This window comes from Candida metapsilosis (genome assembly GCF_017655625.1).
Source record: "Candida metapsilosis strain BP57 chromosome Unknown scaffold2, whole genome shotgun sequence".
Taxonomy (NCBI): domain Eukaryota; kingdom Fungi; phylum Ascomycota; class Pichiomycetes; order Serinales; family Debaryomycetaceae; genus Lodderomyces; species Lodderomyces metapsilosis.
In genome coordinates, this window is record NW_027138160.1 from 2,662,331 (window position 1) to 2,682,190 (window position 19,860).

A 19,860-nucleotide genomic window follows, 5' to 3' on the forward strand; every position below is an offset into this window, starting at 1 on the left:
TAAACTACAAAGTGCTCTCTACACACCATCATCTGGACGTTGTTGTTCACTCTCAACTCTGGCACCCTTGTGTTGCAAATTGTCGTAGCCTTTGGTTTTATCTTTAACCTCTTGTCTAGCTTGATGCTTCTTGGCACCATCAGCTACATCATCAACGGCTCCCTTGGCCTTGTTTGCCAATTCTTCTCCCTTTTCAACCCCATCAGCAAGAACATTACCAGTCTTTTTGTTTACGGTATCAGCGGCAGATTTGGCCTTATCAGCGACATCAGATGGATTGGTAGCCTTTTGAGCAGTCTCGAGAGTATCAGCTAAAACTTCCCCGGTCTTTTTATTCACCTTTTCAGCAGCAGATTTAACAGTTTCAGCAGCACTTTGGAACGTAGATTGAGCACCATCTTTAGCATCTTCGAGGTTTGATTTTGCAGATTCTTTAGCATCTTGAGCTGCATCTTGAGCATCATCTAACTTGCTAGCAGCTTTTCTACCACCATCCAAATTTGCTTCTTGAGCTTTGTTTTCCAATTTTCCTTCTTTACGCTTCTTTTCCTCTAACCCTTTCTTTCCGAAAACAGCTTGGGTTGCAGCATCAACAATACCGTAGTTTCTCGAGATGACTACTGGTCTGTATGCAATTGGTCTAATTGATCTAATAACTGATTGACGAAACATTACTAATTGGTTGATTTTAAAGAAGAAAGAAGAGAAATGATTGAAATTCGAGAAAGCAAGAGAAGGGAGGTTTGGTCCTTCTTATATATACTCCATTGTTACACAAAGTAAGATTGCTGTGCACGCGGGTAGCAATGCAAAATTCATTTTTGTGGCGCATGACATCAAACCTGATTGCGCTGAAGCTAGAGGACTATGGTAGAGGTATGACAGTCCAATGGCAGGATGTACCTGTGGCAGAAGTGGGGATGGAATCCAAAAGACTCAAAAGTATTCAGAAGCGCTGGTGGTTTAGGAGACGCGCTACTCGAAGTTAAGAGATCTTGTGCTCAGCAAAAGCAAGCATGTGACATGAACCTACAAATGATCACCATGGCAGCAAATCCTCTCCAGATCCAAGAAGTGCCCTATTCGTTGAGAAAGGTCACCTATGAAGTCCTGGAAAGTAATTTAGAGACTTTTTTCAAATTCGATAGTTGAATCAGAACAAGTCAAAAAGGTTGCCGAGAGAAGCCGACACATTATGCTAAATTGGACCTCGAGTCACAATAACACCAGTAACAACACCACTCTCTCTTTGATCTCCCTCTTGTCACTGAATCTCGTATATCACTCTCACAATGCGTTTGGCCAATCTACACGACTTTTTTGATTTTATTTTCATTTTTCTGATCTCTCTATGAAAAAATTTTTCAGAGAAGAACTCCAAGATCAACTCAACTTTCACCACTATGCCACCAGCTCACAAGAGTCACAATTTCCGTCCGGAAAATGTTTTAAAACGTGCCGAAGATTTGATTGCCGTGGGCCAAAAAGAGGCTGCATTGGACACCTTGTATGAGCTCATCACTTCAAGAAGAATTCGTTACTTGCAAGTTGAGGACTTGGAACCTATCGCCAGTTTGCTTATTGAATTGGCTGTTGAATTGAGAAAGGGTAAATTGGCCAAGGATGCTTTGCATCAGTATAAGAAAAACATTCAGATGTCTGAGCATGGTTTGGAATCGGTACAAACAATTGTTCGTAAATTCATCACCTTGGCTGAGGGTAAGTTGGACGAAGCCCAAGCTAAAGCTGATGTCAAAATTGACCAAGAGGAGACTGCCGAGGATGATTTGGAAACTGCTCAGACCCCAGAATCTATCTTGTTGAGTGCTGTTTCAAACACCGATACCGCTGATCGTACTGAAAGAGAATTAGTTACTCCATGGTTGAGATTCTTGTGGGAAGCTTTTAGAGCCTGTTTGGATATTTTGAGAAACAACTCTAAATTGGAAGTCACCTACTCTGCTATCGTCAATCAAGCATTCAAATTTTGCTTAAACTTTAAAAGAAAGGCAGAATTTAGAAGATTGTGTGAATTATTGAGAGTTCATATGCAAACTGTCACTACCCAAGTCAAGACTTCTTACAATAATGCTATTGACTTGTCTGACTCGGAAACTGTTCAACGTTACTTGGAACAAAGATTTTCTCAATTGAACATTGCTGTCAAGTTGGAATTGTGGCAAGAGTCATTCAGATCTGTCGATGATGTACATAGTTTAATCACCGCCTCAAAGAAATCACCAAAGCCAACCATGATGACAAACTATTATGAAAATCTTGCCAGAATCTTTGCCGTTTCCGACAACACTTTATTTCACGCAGCTGCTTGGAACAAGTTTTTCAACTTGTATTCCCAATCTCCAAAAGCTACTGACGAAGAGTTGAAGAGATATGCTTCAGTTTTGGTTTTGTCCACATTGGCTGTTTCTCAAAATGCTATTCAAGATGCCGATGATCATAAAGCAAAGAACTCTAAGTTGTCTTCATTGTTGAATTTAACTCAAGTCCCAACCAGAGATGGCTTGATTAGATCAATTGTTCAAAGAGGTATCATCAAGTACGTTGATGGTCCAGTTAGGCAATTGTTTGATTTGTTGGAAAAGGACGATTTCCAACCATTGTCGGTTAAGAAACAAGTTGTTGAAATTTTTAAAGCCATTGAGTCCGATGATGAATTTAAAAGGTATATTCCAACCTTGACCGAAGTCATCTTGATCAAGATTTTCCAACAAGTTTCGCAAGTTTATGACACTGTCAAATTGGACTTTTTGGTCTCATTGGGTGTATTTGAAGGTTTGCAATACTCTTTATCTGAATTGGAAGTTGAGGAGTTAATTGTCAATGCTGTTAAGGATGACTTGCTCACCTTGATTATTGATGATGAAGCTGGTGTTGTTTCCTTTAGATCAAGTCCATTTGAAGATGTTACAAATGCATCCACTCGTAAATTGCAAATTTCCCCAGCTGAAATTGTTCGTACTCAAATTAGCAAGTTGGCTGCCACTGTTGCTGAATCAGTTCAAGTTATCGATCCTGAATATGAAACTCGTCGTAAGAAGGCTCAAGAAGTGGCATTGCATCGTGCTATGACCGACTTGGTTCGTGAACAGCAAGCTCTCGCTGATAGATCCAAGATTCTTGAGGAACGTAAGATTGCTGCTGAGAAGCGTAGACGTGAAGAGGAAGAATTGCAAGCTAAATTGAAACAAGAAAGACTTGCTGCTGAACAAAAAGCAGAGCAAGAAAGATTGGTGCAAGAACAAGAACGTAAGAAGTTGGAGAAATTGCAGAAAGAACGTGAAATGATTCAAGAGAATGAAAAGAGAAAACTTGCTGAAGAGATCAATGCCAAGGGTATTATCAAGGTTGATATGAACAACTTGAAAGATTTGGATGCTGGTAAGTTGAAGATGATGCAAGTTGAGCAATTGAACAAGGATAGAAAAGAATTGGAAGAGAAATTGAAGGTCACTTTCAAGAAAGCTGATTACTTGGAGAGGGCATATAGACAATATGAAATCAAGTTGTTGGATTCTGAAGCTGAAAAGCAAAGAGCATTGGAGGTTGAAAATTACGAAACTGCAAAGAGTGCCAAAATTGCCAAAGCAAAGAAGGAGTTTGATAATGCTGTTTCTTTGAAGGAACGTTTCCAACGTATTTTGCCAGATTACACCTCATTCAAAGCTGAACTTGATGCCAAGAATGCTGCTAAATTGGAGAAATTGAAACAAGAAGCTCATGAGAAGTTTGAAAAGGCCAAACAAGAAAGAATTGAAAAGGTCAAGAGGCAACGTATTGAAGAGTTGAAGGTTAGAAAAGAGAGGGAACGTAAAGCTCAAGCTGAAGAAGCTGCAAGAAAAGCACAAGCTGCTGAACATGCCAAATTGAAGGAGGAATTGAGAAAGCAAAGAGAAAAGGATGAAGAGTTGCAAAGAAGAAGAGATGAGATGGCTGCTCAAGCTGCTGCTCAAGAAGCCAAACCGGCTGCTCCATTGACATTTGCTCAAAGAATGAAGTTGAAGAGAGAAGGAAAATTAGCATAGTTTTTTTATAGTAGTAATATAAAAGAATTATCCGAGGTGGCTCCGCGGTGTCTTTGTATCACAAAAACTTGCAAAGTGCCAAAAATACCCACTGTACATATGTGGGAGTAGTTTGCGGAGTTTGTTTTTGACAAACAATGTCAACAGACGTGTGAAAAAAATTTTCACCAATGTTTCCACTTTGGATCTACTTCTACTCGTCAATATGATTCCAACAGTTACAGTTATAGGCTCTCTTAATTATGATTTGGTTACATTCACCGGCAAGGTGCCAGGCGCAGGTGAAACTTATCAAGCCAATGCATTTGAGACTCACATGGGTGGTAAAGGTTTGAATGAAGCAATTGCTGTTGCAAGATTATCACCCGAAGGTAAAGTCAAGACAAGAATGGTTGGAAGAATTGGAACTGATCAATTTGGTACTAGTTTGAAACAGTGTCTTGTTGATGCTGGAGTGGATGTGTCAAACTTGAAAACTGTTGATGGGTCCTCGGGAGTTGCAGTGATTCTTGTTGAGGAAAATGGTGAAAATAGGATTCTTATCACTCCTGGAGCAAATGGGAAATTGACATTGTCAGATGAAGAGTATGCATCTATCTTCAAGGATGACACATTTGTTGTGTTGCAGAATGAGTATCCAGATACTGCCAAAAGTATTACTTGGTTGAAAGAAAACAAGCCTAATATTAACATTGCATACAATCCATCGCCATACAAGCCTGAATTGATTAGCAATGACATATTGTCAAAGATTGATCTTTTGATTGTCAATGAAGGAGAGGCACAAGACGTTGCTAAGCATCTTTTGGGTAATCCTGTTACTCTGTATGAACTGTTGGCAGAGGAGATACAAAAATTGTTACATCAAGGTAATATCAAGACTGTTGTGATAACCATGGGCAGTAAAGGTAGCATTTTTTACAATGGTGAATCCAAGCCTACATTCGTTCCATCCAAAAAAGTGGACACAGTAGTCGATACAACTGGTGCTGGGGATACATTTTTTGGAGGGCTTGTTTCCAACTTAGCATTGGGTCATGGTATTGAAGAGGCAGTTAATTTCGCAACTAAAGCCAGTAGCTTGGCTATACAGAAAAAGGGAGCTGCGGAGGGTATACCATTTTATAAAGATATCTAAATTGTCTATAGTCTAAGCTTTTCTAGAACGTACCTTTTCTTCTGGAACTGGAGTAGCTTCTCTACCAGTAACATACACATACTCGTTAACTTGAGCAGCAACACCACCATGAACAGCCTTGACAATCTTGCTCTTTTTCGAAGATTTTCTCTTGTAAACATCAATGTAAAAGGCAATAAACAACACCAAGTAGGATGACAAGATAGCACATCCAGAATAAGCAGAATACAAATGACCAGCGCAGTCACCACAGACTGGGAAAATGTCTGTGTAGTTTGGCAAAAAGTGGAGCACAAGTTTTTGATAAGTGGCAAAGTAGACAAACCCCAAGTCCAAAATAAATTGAATAATTTGGAATCTGGTCACCCATTCCTTCCACCAAACTCTAATTCCTCTTGCAGCAAGGAAGTAGTACCAGTACATAACAACGTGGACACCTAAGTTTAATGAAATTGGAACCCATGAGATGGAAGTGTCACCAATCAATTGTGTGTAGCATAATAAAGCAGTAGCACCATGGTGATAAGTGTGCAAGAATGTCAACTTCTTTTGCTTGACAACTAAAAATACTGTATCCACAAATTCAGCAAACTTGGTCAAGTAGTTCAAGTAGTATAAACAGACTAATTCTTGAGTCCACGCTTTTGGTGAGCAAATGGCATAAAACAATCCATGGTAGTAAATAATTGGCACCAATTGTTCAACCATCAATGTCAACAATGTCAAAGACAAAGTAGTCAAAAACAAGTTGTGAATTTGAAACAATCCATTTAGCACAAATGGTTTAATTTTGAATTTTTTAAATAAAAAGTTACCTCCAAAAATGATTAGGTAATAACTACCGATGGCTAACAAGACTGGTTGTAAAGTTGAAAGTGGTAATTCGCCTTGTACAAAGCGAAATTCAGCAGGAATAAATTTACCTCCTGAAGCAGTTGTGACTAGTTCGTTAAAGATGGGCCATAATTTGACACCAAATGGTGTATCCCAAGTAAATGCCATGTCTAAGTGTGAGTAGGGAAGAGAAAACGATGAAGTTTGAAAACTTTTTTTTGTTTGTTGTTGATATTTGGGAAACTTTAAAATTATTTTTTGCTTCTCGTTTGAAAAAAAAACATTACGCGTTGAGGGGAAGAGAAAAGAGGGGATATTTCACGTGATGTTTTATGCAGAGGGCTCTATAGGGGAATGTTTGGGGCAGTTGTTATGTAGATATACTGCAAGAGGAGGGAAGGAGTGTGTAGAAAAAGAGCATGTCGTGCATAGAAGCTAAATGAGCGATGCCTTAGAGCCCTGCTTTTCTCGATGTTCTCTCTGATGACGATGACGCGCGCACAGGAGATTTGCATATGAAAATACCTTTTTCCTCCATCTCGTCTGTACTCTCTGCAGCTACCTCTCTAGCAACATGTCTGATTCCGAGTCTTCTGAGACATCCTCATCTTCTTCCGAAGACGAGATTGCCAAGCCAGTGTACATCCTGAAGAAGCAGCAAGAACTGAGTGCTACAAAGTCATCTCGTGAGGTCTTGCTCTCCCAATTGGAACTGAAAGATACAAAAGTCGATACTGAAGAAAAGTATGATGTTGATGATACTGACGATTTGGATCCGGAGTTGGAATACAATAATTGGAAGTTACGTGAGAAAGCACGCTTCCTACGTGATCAACAAATTATAAGAGAAGCCGAAATGGAAAAAGAAGAGAGAAAAGAAAAAAGCTCCATCACCAAGTGATAATGTCATTAATTCCACTCCCAGAGTCACTTGTACCGTTCTTAGATCCCTATCTTCCGAAGCCAATCAATGGGAGACCATTTGTTACTTTAACCTATGCACAATCACTTGATTCTAGAATTGCAGCTCAGCCTGGTGTACAAACCAAATTGTCTCACTTGGAAACAAAAACCATGACCCACTATCTCAGATCGAAACATGATGCAATTCTCGTTGGTGTGGGAACAGTATTGGCAGATGATCCGAAATTGAATTGTCGGTATGGTGATGCGAAAATCAGACCTGTTGTGATAGACCCATTAGGTAAATGGAATTACAACGAATCGACATTGAAAAAGATTTGCGATGCTGGAGATGGATTGCCTCCGTATATCTTTGTTGATGAACTGGTAGACAAGGAAGAAGGAGTGGTAAAGTTACCATTACTAGGTGGGTACAACTGGGATATCATTTTTGACAAGTTGTACGAATTAGGAATAAAGTCGGTCATGGTTGAAGGTGGCGCTAGAGTGATTAACAATTTGCTTGAGAAATCAGTTGACAGTGTTATCATTACTGTAGCTCCTGTGTTTCTTGGACAACAAGGGGTGCAAGTTTCACCAAAGCGTGGTGTTCCTCTTACAGATGTGTCCTGGTGGACTGGTGTACAAGATAGTGTACTTTGCGCAAGATTACAAACAAATTCTATATGATGCATAACGTCCAGAGGTTTCTGATCTTCGAATAATCTTCACCACTTCACCTCTTTTCAACCCGAGATATCTAGCAACTGGGTCTTCTCTTTGGATTCTCGGCAATTGTGATTCCTTTAATCTATACCTCTCCAATAACTCCTTTTTCTCTTCTCTACTCAATTTAATATGTTTTGGAACCAATTCATGGTGAGTTATATTTACAATCAAATCATTCTCTTGGAAAGTTTCAATCGTGGCAGGTTGCACCGTTGGGATCAACTTGTTGGCACTTGGAGTTATACCATTTTGATAAATGAATATACCAACACTAAAGTTTTTCTCACTTATGTGTATACAAAAGTTTCTCATTGTTTTGATACCCACACTGGCTTCGTCACAAAATTCAACCCAAAGTGATCCCATATCAGGGAATTTCTCCAACAGTTCAGCTGTAGGCGTGGCCTGGAAACACATAAGTTTACGTTGTGGCTCTCCCATAGAGTTGCATACCATGGAACGGAAACTTTCCAAACTCATGTCGAGTTCTTCTTGGGATATGTAATAGCCCTTGGGTGAATGTTAGTAGATGCTTCGTAAAAACTAGTAGGGTCTAAAACATACTCTATCCTTGACCATTTCTTTTACCGTCTTGAACGTCCTAAACAAACGGGAGATGGCTCTGTCATTATCGTCCATGGTGCAGCTGTGATTGAGTTTGGTGGTGTTGGTGGGATGAGTTATTTTGGAGTTGATGAGAGAGCTGAAAAAAAAAAAAAAAAGAAAATTACGATTGAGAAGTATTGGATATTCTGCACGACTTTTTGAGAACAGTGTAGTAAATACAATGTAATGCATGTTATTACGTGATGAATAGGGTATAAGAGAGGTTACTATGTTTATGTGATGCTCATAACTGGGCTCTTTAATCATGGCACAACCAGCATCTTTTATTGGATACATTGTAGAGATTCAATGTCGCCATTTCAGTGACGTGTCGCAGAATGGACAAACAATAAGGTGCGAACAAAACTTTATCATTGTTAAACATTCTTAAAATTCTCATTCAAGAGAACTACTTTGATTGAACACCTGGAAAGATGTCCAAAAGGGGTATATCATATAGCATTAACCTCCCCTCATCGTCATCACACATCCTACCAATTAATAAAATTATATCATGTGGAGGTGAGCTAATCTCAGGTGGAAGAGACGGTGCTGTCAAAGTCTGGGACGTCGGTAGCACTACGCCACAATCATCATCAGCAGTAGCTGGTGACTTTTACGATTCTACACCGGAAGAGCAAGCTCTCAAGCTAGAAACACAAATATCAGCAAATCCAATTCCTTATCAAGCAAATGCAGGAGCATTGACAATCACAAACTCCTACAACCTCCACCTGGACTGGGTCAATGATTTACAAAGAGTGGGGGAAACAGTGTTGGCCACAGCTTCCAATGATTTAAGCTGTAAGTTATTGAATTACGAAACTGGACATGTGGAAAAGCTCAATACTGTTCACACAGATTACATTAAAAAAATTGAAAAAAGTGACAATAAATTGATTTCTGCTGGATTGGACAGAAAGATTGGTATTTTAGACCTTCAAGCGAATCGTTTCCTGTCGGTAATTGATAATAATGATTCTGTATACTCTTTAAGCTGTCAGGCCAATTTAGTAGCTGCTGGAGCCAGTAGCACTGTGAATCTTTTTGATAGCAGAACTGAATCAAAAATTTGGAGTTTAATTGGGCATCAAGATATGATTAGAGGGCTAATAATGGACGATAGGTTTTTAATTAGTGGGAGCTCAGACACCACGATTAAGATGTGGGATTTGCGGACTTTTAAAGTTTACAAGAGCTTTGATGTGCATGATTCCTCGGTGTGGTGCTTAGATGGAGACAGCCGTTGCTTCTATAGTGGCGATAGAGGAGGTACTATAGTCAAGACAGATTTATCCAACTTGTTTGCAAACAAAAATGATGACCATTTCAATTTTACAACCAATGAATCCACTTCAATTGATGAAAAGTTGGGTATTTCAACAATCATTGCCACAAATGAGTCGCCAATATTATCAATTTGTCACAATGAGGATTCGATATTTATTTCTGATTACAATTCGCTTAGCAGATATGTTAACCCCAGTACATCTGCCCTTGCTCGGTATCAGTTTTTAAAAACGTGCCAGGATTATTCACCCAATGATGAATTGGATGAAGCACAACCAAGTGATGATTTGAATTCCATGTTTTATGACTTGGTGAGCCATTTGTCAAACGATACCGATGAAGTGCAAAGCAACTTATCTGTTGAGCAGATAGAGCCAAGTGAATCCTACAATTCAATGTTTTTGAATGTCAATGGTGGACCATCGACTGAGTTTGTCAATGTCGGACTCACTACTGAACAAGCAGGTATTGCTTCTTCGTTTGTTGATACAACGCCTATTGAAATCTTGCTCAACCCAACTGACCAAATCACGCCAATTCCATTCAATTTGAAACCTTTAACAAGACATGAGATTGTTCCACATAGTGTTGTCTCTAAAAGGATACTCAATAACAAACGTCAAATTATGGCCTTATATTTGAATGGTGATATTCGCATCTGGGATATTTTGCTCTGTAAGGAGTTGGTGAAATTCCCTGGTCGCAATAATGACAAACTTCTTTCAGGAAAGGATTTGGAATATCGAATTAAAGAGATGGATGACTTGGTGCAGAAATATCAAACTCTGGATACTCTCAACAACTGGTGTGAAGTTGAGATTAAGGCGGGGAAATTGTTGGTGACGATAAAAGACACATCAGTGATGAATGTGGAGATCTATTATGATGACATGGTTAAAGATTATCCGTATCTTGCTATAGATAATCCTGAAACGAGTGCACGATTGGGGAATCATAAGTTTACCGTTGGTGATGATGATCGGTTCCATCTTGGGTTAATCTTTTTAAATTCGATATTTCATGGGTATACCATGTATGAATGGGTTTTTGATGAGTTGGTGAGGGAGGAAATGCGTCAAGTAAAGGATAACGAGAGTGTTACTAGCCGGTTAAAGAGTTGGAGAAAATCTTCAAAGAGGAGCCTTACGGAGGCTTCGTCAAAGAGGAGTCTCGCGGAGGCTTCGCCAATAAGTTCTGCTAATGTCAGTGTCAACGAGATGCCAATCAATCCACCTCTAAGTGAGTTTCTTGGCACGTCAGAGGAAACTTTGGAAAAGAGTGTTCCTCATTACAACGATACAATCATGAGCTTATTGCAAAGAAACAAGAAAATATATCAAGAGAAGGCAAAACAGTCAGGTGGTGTTGGTGAATCAGCTCTACGAGTTAACCATGTTAATCCATGCTTGGGTGCTCCAGATGGTGATGATGAGTTGAAATATTTTCCAGTCATCAATGCCAAACATTTCCCACCAAATATGAATGTTATTTTGTTTGAGTATTCACCTGAGTTGGGTAACTATCGAGATTTATGCTCGTTTAAAATCAGCGACATCAACAATCTACTTGAGTTTCCTCAACAAAATCTCATCAATGAGTTACGCTGCTCGTTACCACATTGGATTGGCCAGCCGATCCTCTACAATCGATTCAATCTCAAGGAGTCACCCAAAATAACATTCCGTTTACTTGAAGTTGATTATTTCAATCTACCACCAACAGTTAAAATAGGCGGTAAATCACAACGTAAAATCAAGTCACTTCCAGCGTTGGAAAGCAGTATCAAGTTGACGTCACATAATATGTTGCGAGTGTCGAAAATTCTTTACTTTTTAACTGACAAGTTTGATGGTAGTACAAAAGAGATGAAGGATAAGAAAATGAAGCCTACTGATTGGTTAGTGTTGGAATGCAAGGGACAAGAGTTGAGTAACTCAATGACTTTGCAAACGATCAAGACAAAGGTGTGGAAAAGTAGTACGGATATAGAGCTAAGGTATAGGAGAAGGTATGATTGAGGATGCTCAGTGGTGTTTCTGACAGTTATGGAAACCTGACTTCCTTAGGACATGATGAAAATTTTATGTTTTTTATATAACAATTGAGTTTGATCTGTAGACAGGTCTGTCTAAATGGGATGTATCCTGATTCCTTTCGACTTCGTTTCTGTAGGTGTCGTTGCCCTTTATTTAAAGATGGTCCTGACATCAATTACTTTTTTTTAGTTACCTCGAACGGCTGGGGGTTAAATGTGAGACATTTCAATATCATAAAATAGAGGAAGCAGTAAATATAATAAGCTAATTCATTATTCGTTATAATGCTATGTAATCTAATATACTTACTCATAATCCTTCTTGATGTATTTATAGTCCAGTTGGAAATCATTCTTAATAACATCCTTCAAGGCCTTGTTTTCCTTCAACAATTCAGCATATGATTTCTTAAGAGCTAAATTCTCCTGTTCCAAAAAGGATTGAATGAGTTGCAATGCCTTGTTTTTACTAGCCAATTCTTCAACTGTTTCAGGGACAATTTCCTCGGCATGACGAGCGACATTTTCCATCTCATAATCTTCAGCAATTTCTTCAATGTCAGCTTCTTTACGCAAGTTCAAAATGGTTTCTTTAATGTCGGTAGTCTCCATTGACTCCGACATCTTTCTCTTGTCAGCGGTAGTGGATGCCATTTTTTGAACTATAGTGAAAAGGTTTCTTGAAATTGAGGTTAGTAAGTTTTTCACACTAAATGTACTTAAAGTAACATGCTATTTGTAAGTTGTTTCTTTGGGAATTGAGTTTCCTATGATGAAAGAAGAAGAAGAAGAAAAGAGGAAGAAGAATGAAGGAAGAGGAATTGGAGAGTTGTTGAATTTATGCAATATTTATAGTCTTACTTTTTAGGTGCATGCAGTAAACACGAGAGGAAAAACATGCGTCAGCAGAAAATACCATTCGTGGTTACTAATTTAGTGAATGGCAATTACAGTAGAATATTTATAATGTATATGCCTTAAAAGCAGGGGACCTTCTTTCCAGATAATCTTTGAGACGTTTTGTCAATGCTACTTTAAACGAATAGTGAAGGTGTGCACTTTGTGAAATTGAACCTCAATTGGATCCTAATGAGTCATTACAATGAGGCTATCGTTCACGTATGAGAAGTAAAGAGTCAAATGTTGATTAATTATACCAAAATACTTTCATGATATTCATTATTCGTTATATACGTTAATTTAGTGTACACACACACATGCACGCCCCCTTTAATAATCCTTCTTGATGTACTTGTAGTCGACTTGGAAGTCCTTCTTGATAACATCTCTCATAGCAGCAATCTCCTTGTCCTTGTCAGCCAAAGCTTGCATCAAAGTCTTGTTCTTGTTGTTCAAGAAATCTTGAATCATGTGGAATGATTTAATTTCAGCCTCCATTTCTTCAGCGCTCATTCTTCTCTCCTCGATATGCATAACTTCATCATCTTCTTCATCTTCATCTTCGTCTTCGTAATCTTCGTCTGACATGTCATTATCAATAACAACATCAACTTTTGGCATGTTCATCATAGTTTGTTTAACGTCGGAAGTCTCCATAGACTCCGACATCTTTCTTTTGTCAACAATAGTGGTTGCCATTTTTGAAAGTTTTTTTTCGGTAGAAGTTCTATTTTTCGTTGTAGTTAGTTGTCAAACCTAAAGGGGTGAAGGCAAGTATAACACAGTAAGCAGGAGGGTTTTGGAAAATAATTTCCTAATAAAGAAGAGAAAGAAGAAAAAGAAGACTTGAGAAAAGCTTTTTAGGATTTTCACTTGGTATTTATAGTTTTCAGTTTTCAAAGTATAGTGAAAGAGTATAAACATTGGTAATTAGTCTTATGAATGAATGTATTATTCTGTATATATCTATCTCTTTCTCTCTCCATAATGGCGAAAGCGGAGAAGATAAAACACAAAACACAAAACACAAAACCAGCTTATTGATTTTTTTGTGATTAACAAAGTCACCCCACACGCATACACACACAACAAAAAAAACATCAGACCTTTTCTTCCTTTCCTACTCCTTTTTCAACAAACTTTTGTTGTATTATATTCTGTTCAAAAAATTTTTACGACTACGTAATTAATCTAATGGCATTATCACTGAAACTGTTCTATGGTCTACTATTGAGGTTTTGGTATAATTTCTCCTATCACACGACTTCAAATGACCTGATAAGTATATATTTTTGTTTCTATTATCAATACACAAAAAATTGTTTTTGCGTTGCTGTTTCATTTAGTGTAGAAGCCAATCGGAGAACTGTAAAATACTCCGAATTCGATTTATATCGTAGCTGCTCCTAGCATGAGATCTTTGTTGGTACTGGCTGAACAACAAGCGATTTCTTAAATATGTATATATTGCTTCACTTCGTTGCCCATTTGACTCATTATCTCTCTCTCTGTTGATTTCTTTTGTTCTCCTCTTTTTCTCCTCAAAATTATATTTCTTTTGCAAACGTTTAGAGTGTATGCTTGATTCAGAGTTTGCCAATCCTTTTATCTTAAGAAGAAAAAGAAAAGAAAATTTCATCTACTGAAGAGAGTATGGGACGTCTCATTCAATTTTTGCTTACCCCCTTTTTTTTACTTTCCTCAACCTCACCAAATGAAGAAAGTTTGTAAATGCAGGTGAATGTACAAAAGAAACACCGATTTCACAAATCGTCCGAAAAAAGTTAGTAGTTAAACTGAAATTTAAGCTTTATACGAAACTAGAGGAGCGTGAGTGTATCTCGTAATAAGATGCTTAAGAGTGTGGAGAGATGGCCGCTAAGGTCATCGGAAGTTATGTTGAGTATAGCGGGTAGTTCTCTAAAGGAACTGGTGATGATGTTCAAGTCTTGTCTACTGTACTGAATAATTTCCATTAGCTTCGGATACAAGGGCGTCTCCTTGCTTTTGAATTTATCCCTTGAATAGTAAATTTGTTTGTGTAATAAACGCATATAGCCACTTGAAGAGAAGTACTCTCGATACCTGTCTACAAGAGGCAGCACACCTATGAACGCAGTCATAACAGAGCAAAATATATGCTTTGGTGTAGGATATGTACTAGAATCTTTGACACAAAAGAGGAGTCTTATGAAGGCTTTATAAGAGCGGAGGCAAGGCAAGTGAAGTCAATTTGCAATTGGTTGCAAAAAAAACATCAGAAGAGAGGAAAACAAAGACAGAATTTGGCCTACTATTCCCAACTCATTTCCGCATAAAACAATACACTGCCCGGCTCCTTTGACGACAAGCTCATTTCTGGTCACTTCAGTGACTATCAGACTTTTGTTGCCAAAGTAAATAGTAGACAACTCTCCGAAATTGACTAGCATGTAGACAAGCTAAAAAAAATCACACAGAAAACTCCTCAAAGAGCGGCATACGATACGTCAAGAAGTAACACTGCCTAAGAAAGTCGTCTGGTTTCAGATGTGGCTCAATATAGATCCCGGATGTTTCACTTAAAAAGAGTTAGGTGGCACCAAGAAGGAAGCATAGTTCGCATTGGAGCAGAGCAGCAAAGATTTCTTGCGCCTCTCAACACAATAGCTACAAATATTGAGTCATAGGGTATTTATATCGAGCTAAACTATGAGCAGCAGCCTCTCGAATTCTTTCCAATAGTAGTAAATCTATGGTGAAATAACTTTGAGCTGAGTTTGTCACCCAGAGTCACAGGAGAACAAAGAAAAAAAGGTTTTCGTCACTCCAATATCTCACTCCTTTCATATCCACTTGCAATCCACGCAATTTAATCCTTCTTTACGCCAATTGAGTGTCAATCTATACTTTTCAAAACTTAAAACTTTTACGGACTCGGCTCTACCGCAGACCCGCAAAACCAACAACTCAGTGCGATAGCGCAGTTGTCAATTGACTGGGTGGCCAAGCTGGTTAAGGCGTGTGACTGTTAATCACAAGATCGAGAGTTCAATCCTCTCCCTGGTCGTTTTAATTTTTTGGTTTTCAATTTTTTTTGTTATTTACTCTCTTTTTATCTCTGTGATAGTATGAGGTGTTGCTATAGATGATGATGTACTTTATATTCACTTATCTGTCGCATTCTCTCTTTTATTGTTGATGTGAAGAGTCTTTACACATTTGTTTATTGCAGAATTATTTTTGCAACATTTCGCACCAAAAATGATATGAAAAATGAATACATCTAGCACAGTCTCATGGATGGAAATAAAGGGCTGAAATATTTTCAGAGTCAAGATAGTAAAGACCAACCAGAGGTTTCTTTATTAGAGTCAAAGGGCTGATATTATAATGAATTACTATGTTTGTGCTAAAACTTTGACAACTTTGAATCAGTTATTTTGATTAAGTAAAACTCGGTCTATCAACTTATCCTGAACAACTCTTATTTTTTCTATAAAGTACAGCAACAGATTATCATCTAAACCACCAATGGATACTATGCAGTAAGTTCTCCAAGTAAAACTATCTCACTTCCATACTTTATACAAAAACTCTAGACCGAACTGACAACCTTCTGATTTCCCACTCGAATTTGAATTCCTTAACCACCCAAGTGCTTCCAGCCAGTGAGAGACGACATTAAAGTTTTATTCAACTCGATATGATAGCAGTTTGACCATAATAACACGAATAATTTGAGTTCCAGTTGGCGTCACCTCAACCTGACTCGAGCTTATTCAACTCTATCACTCGATAGGCTAGGCAAACATACAACTCTGGCTCCTGACACAACAAAATACCTACCTACTACATCTCAAAATACCTTCAACTGGGTAATGATGCTTTGAGCAAGCAAAGGTTTGGGTTTAAACAGCTCAATATCAATTGCACAGGCTCAAAACTAGGAGAAGATGCTCCTAACAAATAAACTTACTTATATCTATCTCTTGACCCTAGGTAGAGCTCTTACTCAAACTTGTTGCGCTCTCAACAGTGCTACAGCTTACCCCAAAACGTGACCTAAATTTATTGAGTGGAATCTGCCCAGAAAACTTTTGGCTTAAAAATCACTGCTTTGACGTAGTGGTCAACAGCTCCCATAGTTTAGTTGGTTAGAACATTTGTCTCATAACTTCCATAAGTAGTGTGACATCAGAAGATCGTGAGTTCGAACCTCACTGGGAGCAATTTTTTTTTTTTGGCCCTACACGCTTTATCAGAGGCTTTCTTTCTACTACTCACATCTCTTCCACCACCCCTTGTCTTCTTTCCACTTTCCACTCCCTTCTCCCTTTCCATTTCTTCACATCTAACTTTAGCAACGCGAAAATCCTAACTTCGCTTCCTTTTTTTAGTTCTTTTTTGTTTACCAGAAGAAAAAAAATTGAAAGTGCGCTTCGAAGAACCACAGAAACAAACAACAACAAAAGAAAAACACAGACATTCAATGCCATTGTCATCGAATCGCAACATGCTTGAAGACGACAACACTTGTGCACCACCGCCGTCACTAAGCTCATATAGCATTGAGATGCTAAATGCAAAACGAAATAGGTCGCCAGTGACGGGGATTTACCATCAAGATTTTCCCGAGAGATCAACTGACTTGAGAAAGAAATTTATTGCAGTGTTTGGACATACAACAACTACAACCGAAAACTCACTTTCGGATGGTCTTATGGAGGATAAGTCAGTTTCAACAAAGTCAACGATTACCAGTACGGAGAATCGTATCAAGAGGAGACGGTATGGCAAGTTGCTAGGTGCACCGAAACGAGCAAGTCAAAACAACACACTAGAGGACGATTTTATTGATGAAGAGTTGATTAAAAGGAATGTTGAGGAGAGGAATAAATCGCCAGTGAAGCGCCAACCGTTGAGTGATATATCGAATACATTTAGGAAACCAGTGACGCCAAAGAAGGAGGAAGTAGTAGTAGCTCCACACCCACAAACAACCACCACAAGAACAACATCACCACCACCACCACCAGCACAAGCACAACCACAAGCACAACCACAACCTCAAATAATAGCACCAACTCCAGCACCGTCTACTTCAACAGCGCCACCCACAGCGCCTCCATCCGAGCCACGAACGTTTATTGTCAACAACAAGAGATACGAAAAGTTGGAGCTACTTGGACGAGGAGGGTCGTCTAAGGTTTACCGTATAAAGGCAGTTAATGGACACCAGTTTGCGTTGAAAAAAGTAACATTGAACTCAGTAGAGGAAATATCGTCCTTCAAAGGGGAGATTGAGCTACTTCGAAAATTGAGAAATTATAAGAGGGTGGTTAAGCTTTATGACAGCGAGGTTACGAAATCGTCGATCTATCTAATAATGGAGAAAGGGGATATAGACTTGGCCATGCTATTTCAACATAGACTCAATATGAATCTACCTTTGGATCTACAATTTGTTAGGTATCACATTTCGGAAATGTTTAAATGCGTAAAGGACGTACACGATGCAGGCGTTGTGCACAGTGACTTGAAACCGGCAAATTTCCTCATGGTGCGAGGGGTTTTGAAAATTATTGATTTTGGCATTGCCAATGCTGTTCCAGACCATACAGCCAACATTTATCGAGAGTCTCAAATCGGAACACCAAATTACATGGCGCCGGAAGCGTTGGAGGAAGCAAGCATGGCCGAGGGGAAAAACACTACTTGGAGAGTTGGTAGGCCTTCTGATATCTGGTCATGTGGGTGTATAATGTACCAGTTCATTTACGGAAGACCTCCATATGCTTCACTAACAGGAACAAAGAGAATCTTGGCAATTATGAACCCACAGTATAAAGTACAGTACCCAGATTTGGGTATCGGAGGTGTACCTGTACCTCAAAGTGCGATAAACCTTATGCGCAAGTGCCTTGCTCGTGACCCCGATGATCGTTGGACAGTAGAGCAATGTTTAAACAGTGAATTCTTTCATCCAAAGGTAGTCGATGAGAACTTTATCACCAAAATTGTCCACCAAAGTGTAAATTTGGGCTACAACAAGAGAATCTCGGGCGAGGGAATCACAACCGAGGCCTACGATTCTTTAGTTAATGACATTATAGATCAGATTAGAACTTATAATTGCTAAAAAAATTTATCTAGGTCCCAACTTTTGTAAAACTCTAGGTCCTTGCTCTTCCCACTCTTGCTTTGAGATCCACATGTGGTCCTTATCAGCCATAATGTTGGCCAAAACTGCACCTCCAATGAACACCATATTTTTTCTTCTAGGAGGATCTTCAATTCTTACCTTAAACTTGTCTAGTCTAGTAGCGTCCCCGCGCAAAACCTTCGTCAACCACAACTGTTTGAGTTCTTTTTCCAATCTCGATGGCAATCCAGGATACATTGATGAGCCACCAGACAAGACAATTGCCTTAAATAATGAGGATCTCACATCAACATCAGCCGATTGGATCGTATTGAATAAAGTTTCACCTACTCCTGGTTGTTCAACATCTACCAAATGTGGTTGGAATAGACACTCTGGAGCTTCAAACCTTTCACTACCAACTCTAATCACTCTTCCATCTGGCAATTCATACGACTCCACCAAGGTGGTGGTTTCTGTTGACAACTTTGAATCAAACTCTAAATCGTAACTGACATAACATAGTTTTTCCTTGATTTGACGGACAGTTTCAAAATCAGCGGTTCTGTTGAATGCGTAACCACGACGGAATAGCAAGTTGATCAAGTGTCTAGTAACGTCTCTTCCTGCAACATCCAATCTTTTTGTGAGATGATTCAACACAACCGATTCATAAACAGGGACAATATGGGTCACACCGTCACCTGAATCGACAACAACACCAGAACTCAATCCTTGTGCATACAATGCCAACACCGCTTGAATTGCGACATAAACCCCACCAAATCCGTATTTTTCAAACATGACTTGACACATTGTTTCTCTATTCTTGAGTGGATTCATTGGCGGTTCAGTTAACAAAATCTTTTGTCCTTGAGGATTCAATTTCATCTTTTCGTAAAAGGCATAATCCCACAAATGTTCCATATCTTCCCAATTCTTTATAATACCATTTTCCATCGGATAATTTATTTGAAGTAAGGACCGCACTTGACTTGCTTCTGATCCGCACATTATATCTTTAATTTCAATATCATCAGGAACAAGAAGATTGCGTTCTTCTGCTCGCAATATTGGCCTTCCCACCATGGAGGGGAAAGTGTAATCGGGAAAATTGGTACCTGCTCTACCAATTTTTACAAACCCAGTTCCTTGATCAAGTACTATACGCTGGTTAGTAATGATTTATATGGCACACAATGTGTTTGATACATACCAATTGGCGAACTCATGCTTTATTTGCTAAAGAATGAATGGT

The 19,860-nt window shown here is 38.8% G+C and overlaps 11 protein-coding genes across 11 annotated transcripts; 5 read left to right on the forward strand and 6 right to left on the reverse strand. All coding sequences in view use genetic code 12, as the record gives it.

The window, feature by feature from the left end:
- Positions 1–18: 18 nt before the first annotated feature.
- On the reverse strand, positions 19–672 carry I9W82_002662 (uncharacterized protein; the record flags this gene model as incomplete). Its single annotated transcript, XM_067691542.1, has 1 exon — positions 19–672. One exon carries the CDS (start codon positions 670–672, stop codon positions 19–21), a length of 654 nt encoding a protein of 217 aa, XP_067549897.1.
- Positions 673–1,403: 731 nt separating this feature from the next.
- On the forward strand, positions 1,404–4,043 carry RPG1A (translation initiation factor eIF3 subunit a; the record flags this gene model as incomplete). Its single annotated transcript, XM_067691543.1, has 1 exon — positions 1,404–4,043. The coding sequence occupies one exon, from the start codon at positions 1,404–1,406 to the stop codon at positions 4,041–4,043; it is 2,640 nt and encodes an 879-aa protein (XP_067549898.1).
- Positions 4,044–4,248: 205 nt separating this feature from the next.
- On the forward strand, positions 4,249–5,181 carry RBK1 (putative ribokinase; the record flags this gene model as incomplete). Its single annotated transcript, XM_067691544.1, has 1 exon — positions 4,249–5,181. The coding sequence occupies one exon, from the start codon at positions 4,249–4,251 to the stop codon at positions 5,179–5,181; it is 933 nt and encodes a 310-aa protein (XP_067549899.1).
- Positions 5,182–5,193: 12 nt separating this feature from the next.
- On the reverse strand, positions 5,194–6,183 carry FEN1 (fatty acid elongase; the record flags this gene model as incomplete). The annotated part of the gene is made up of 1 exon (XM_067691545.1): positions 5,194–6,183. The coding sequence occupies one exon, from the start codon at positions 6,181–6,183 to the stop codon at positions 5,194–5,196; it is 990 nt and encodes a 329-aa protein (XP_067549900.1).
- Positions 6,184–6,589: 406 nt separating this feature from the next.
- Positions 6,590–7,571, forward strand: I9W82_002666 (RibD family protein; the record flags this gene model as incomplete). Its single annotated transcript, XM_067691546.1, has 3 exons — positions 6,590–6,842; positions 6,962–7,484; positions 7,541–7,571. The coding sequence occupies 3 exons, from the start codon at positions 6,590–6,592 to the stop codon at positions 7,569–7,571; spliced, it is 807 nt and encodes a 268-aa protein (XP_067549901.1).
- A 16-nt stretch (positions 7,572–7,587) lies between these two features.
- Positions 7,588–8,286, reverse strand: I9W82_002667 (DNA-directed RNA polymerase core subunit; the record flags this gene model as incomplete). The annotated part of the gene is made up of 2 exons (XM_067691547.1): positions 7,588–8,157; positions 8,212–8,286. 2 exons carry the CDS (start codon positions 8,284–8,286, stop codon positions 7,588–7,590), a joined length of 645 nt encoding a protein of 214 aa, XP_067549902.1.
- A 401-nt stretch (positions 8,287–8,687) lies between these two features.
- Positions 8,688–11,561, forward strand: I9W82_002668 (uncharacterized protein; the record flags this gene model as incomplete). Its single annotated transcript, XM_067691548.1, has 1 exon — positions 8,688–11,561. One exon carries the CDS (start codon positions 8,688–8,690, stop codon positions 11,559–11,561), a length of 2,874 nt encoding a protein of 957 aa, XP_067549903.1.
- Positions 11,562–11,884: 323 nt separating this feature from the next.
- Positions 11,885–12,232, reverse strand: BLP1 (Blp1p; the record flags this gene model as incomplete). The annotated part of the gene is made up of 1 exon (XM_067691549.1): positions 11,885–12,232. The coding sequence occupies one exon, from the start codon at positions 12,230–12,232 to the stop codon at positions 11,885–11,887; it is 348 nt and encodes a 115-aa protein (XP_067549904.1).
- A 576-nt stretch (positions 12,233–12,808) lies between these two features.
- Positions 12,809–13,147, reverse strand: I9W82_002670 (uncharacterized protein; the record flags this gene model as incomplete). The annotated part of the gene is made up of 1 exon (XM_067691551.1): positions 12,809–13,147. One exon carries the CDS (start codon positions 13,145–13,147, stop codon positions 12,809–12,811), a length of 339 nt encoding a protein of 112 aa, XP_067549905.1.
- Positions 13,148–16,949: 3,802 nt separating this feature from the next.
- On the forward strand, positions 16,950–18,599 carry MPS1 (serine/threonine/tyrosine protein kinase; the record flags this gene model as incomplete). Its single annotated transcript, XM_067691552.1, has 1 exon — positions 16,950–18,599. One exon carries the CDS (start codon positions 16,950–16,952, stop codon positions 18,597–18,599), a length of 1,650 nt encoding a protein of 549 aa, XP_067549906.1.
- Positions 18,600–18,605: 6 nt separating this feature from the next.
- On the reverse strand, positions 18,606–19,834 carry ARP2 (actin-related protein 2; the record flags this gene model as incomplete). Its single annotated transcript, XM_067691553.1, has 2 exons — positions 18,606–19,765; positions 19,819–19,834. 2 exons carry the CDS (start codon positions 19,832–19,834, stop codon positions 18,606–18,608), a joined length of 1,176 nt encoding a protein of 391 aa, XP_067549907.1.
- Positions 19,835–19,860: the final 26 nt, after the last annotated feature.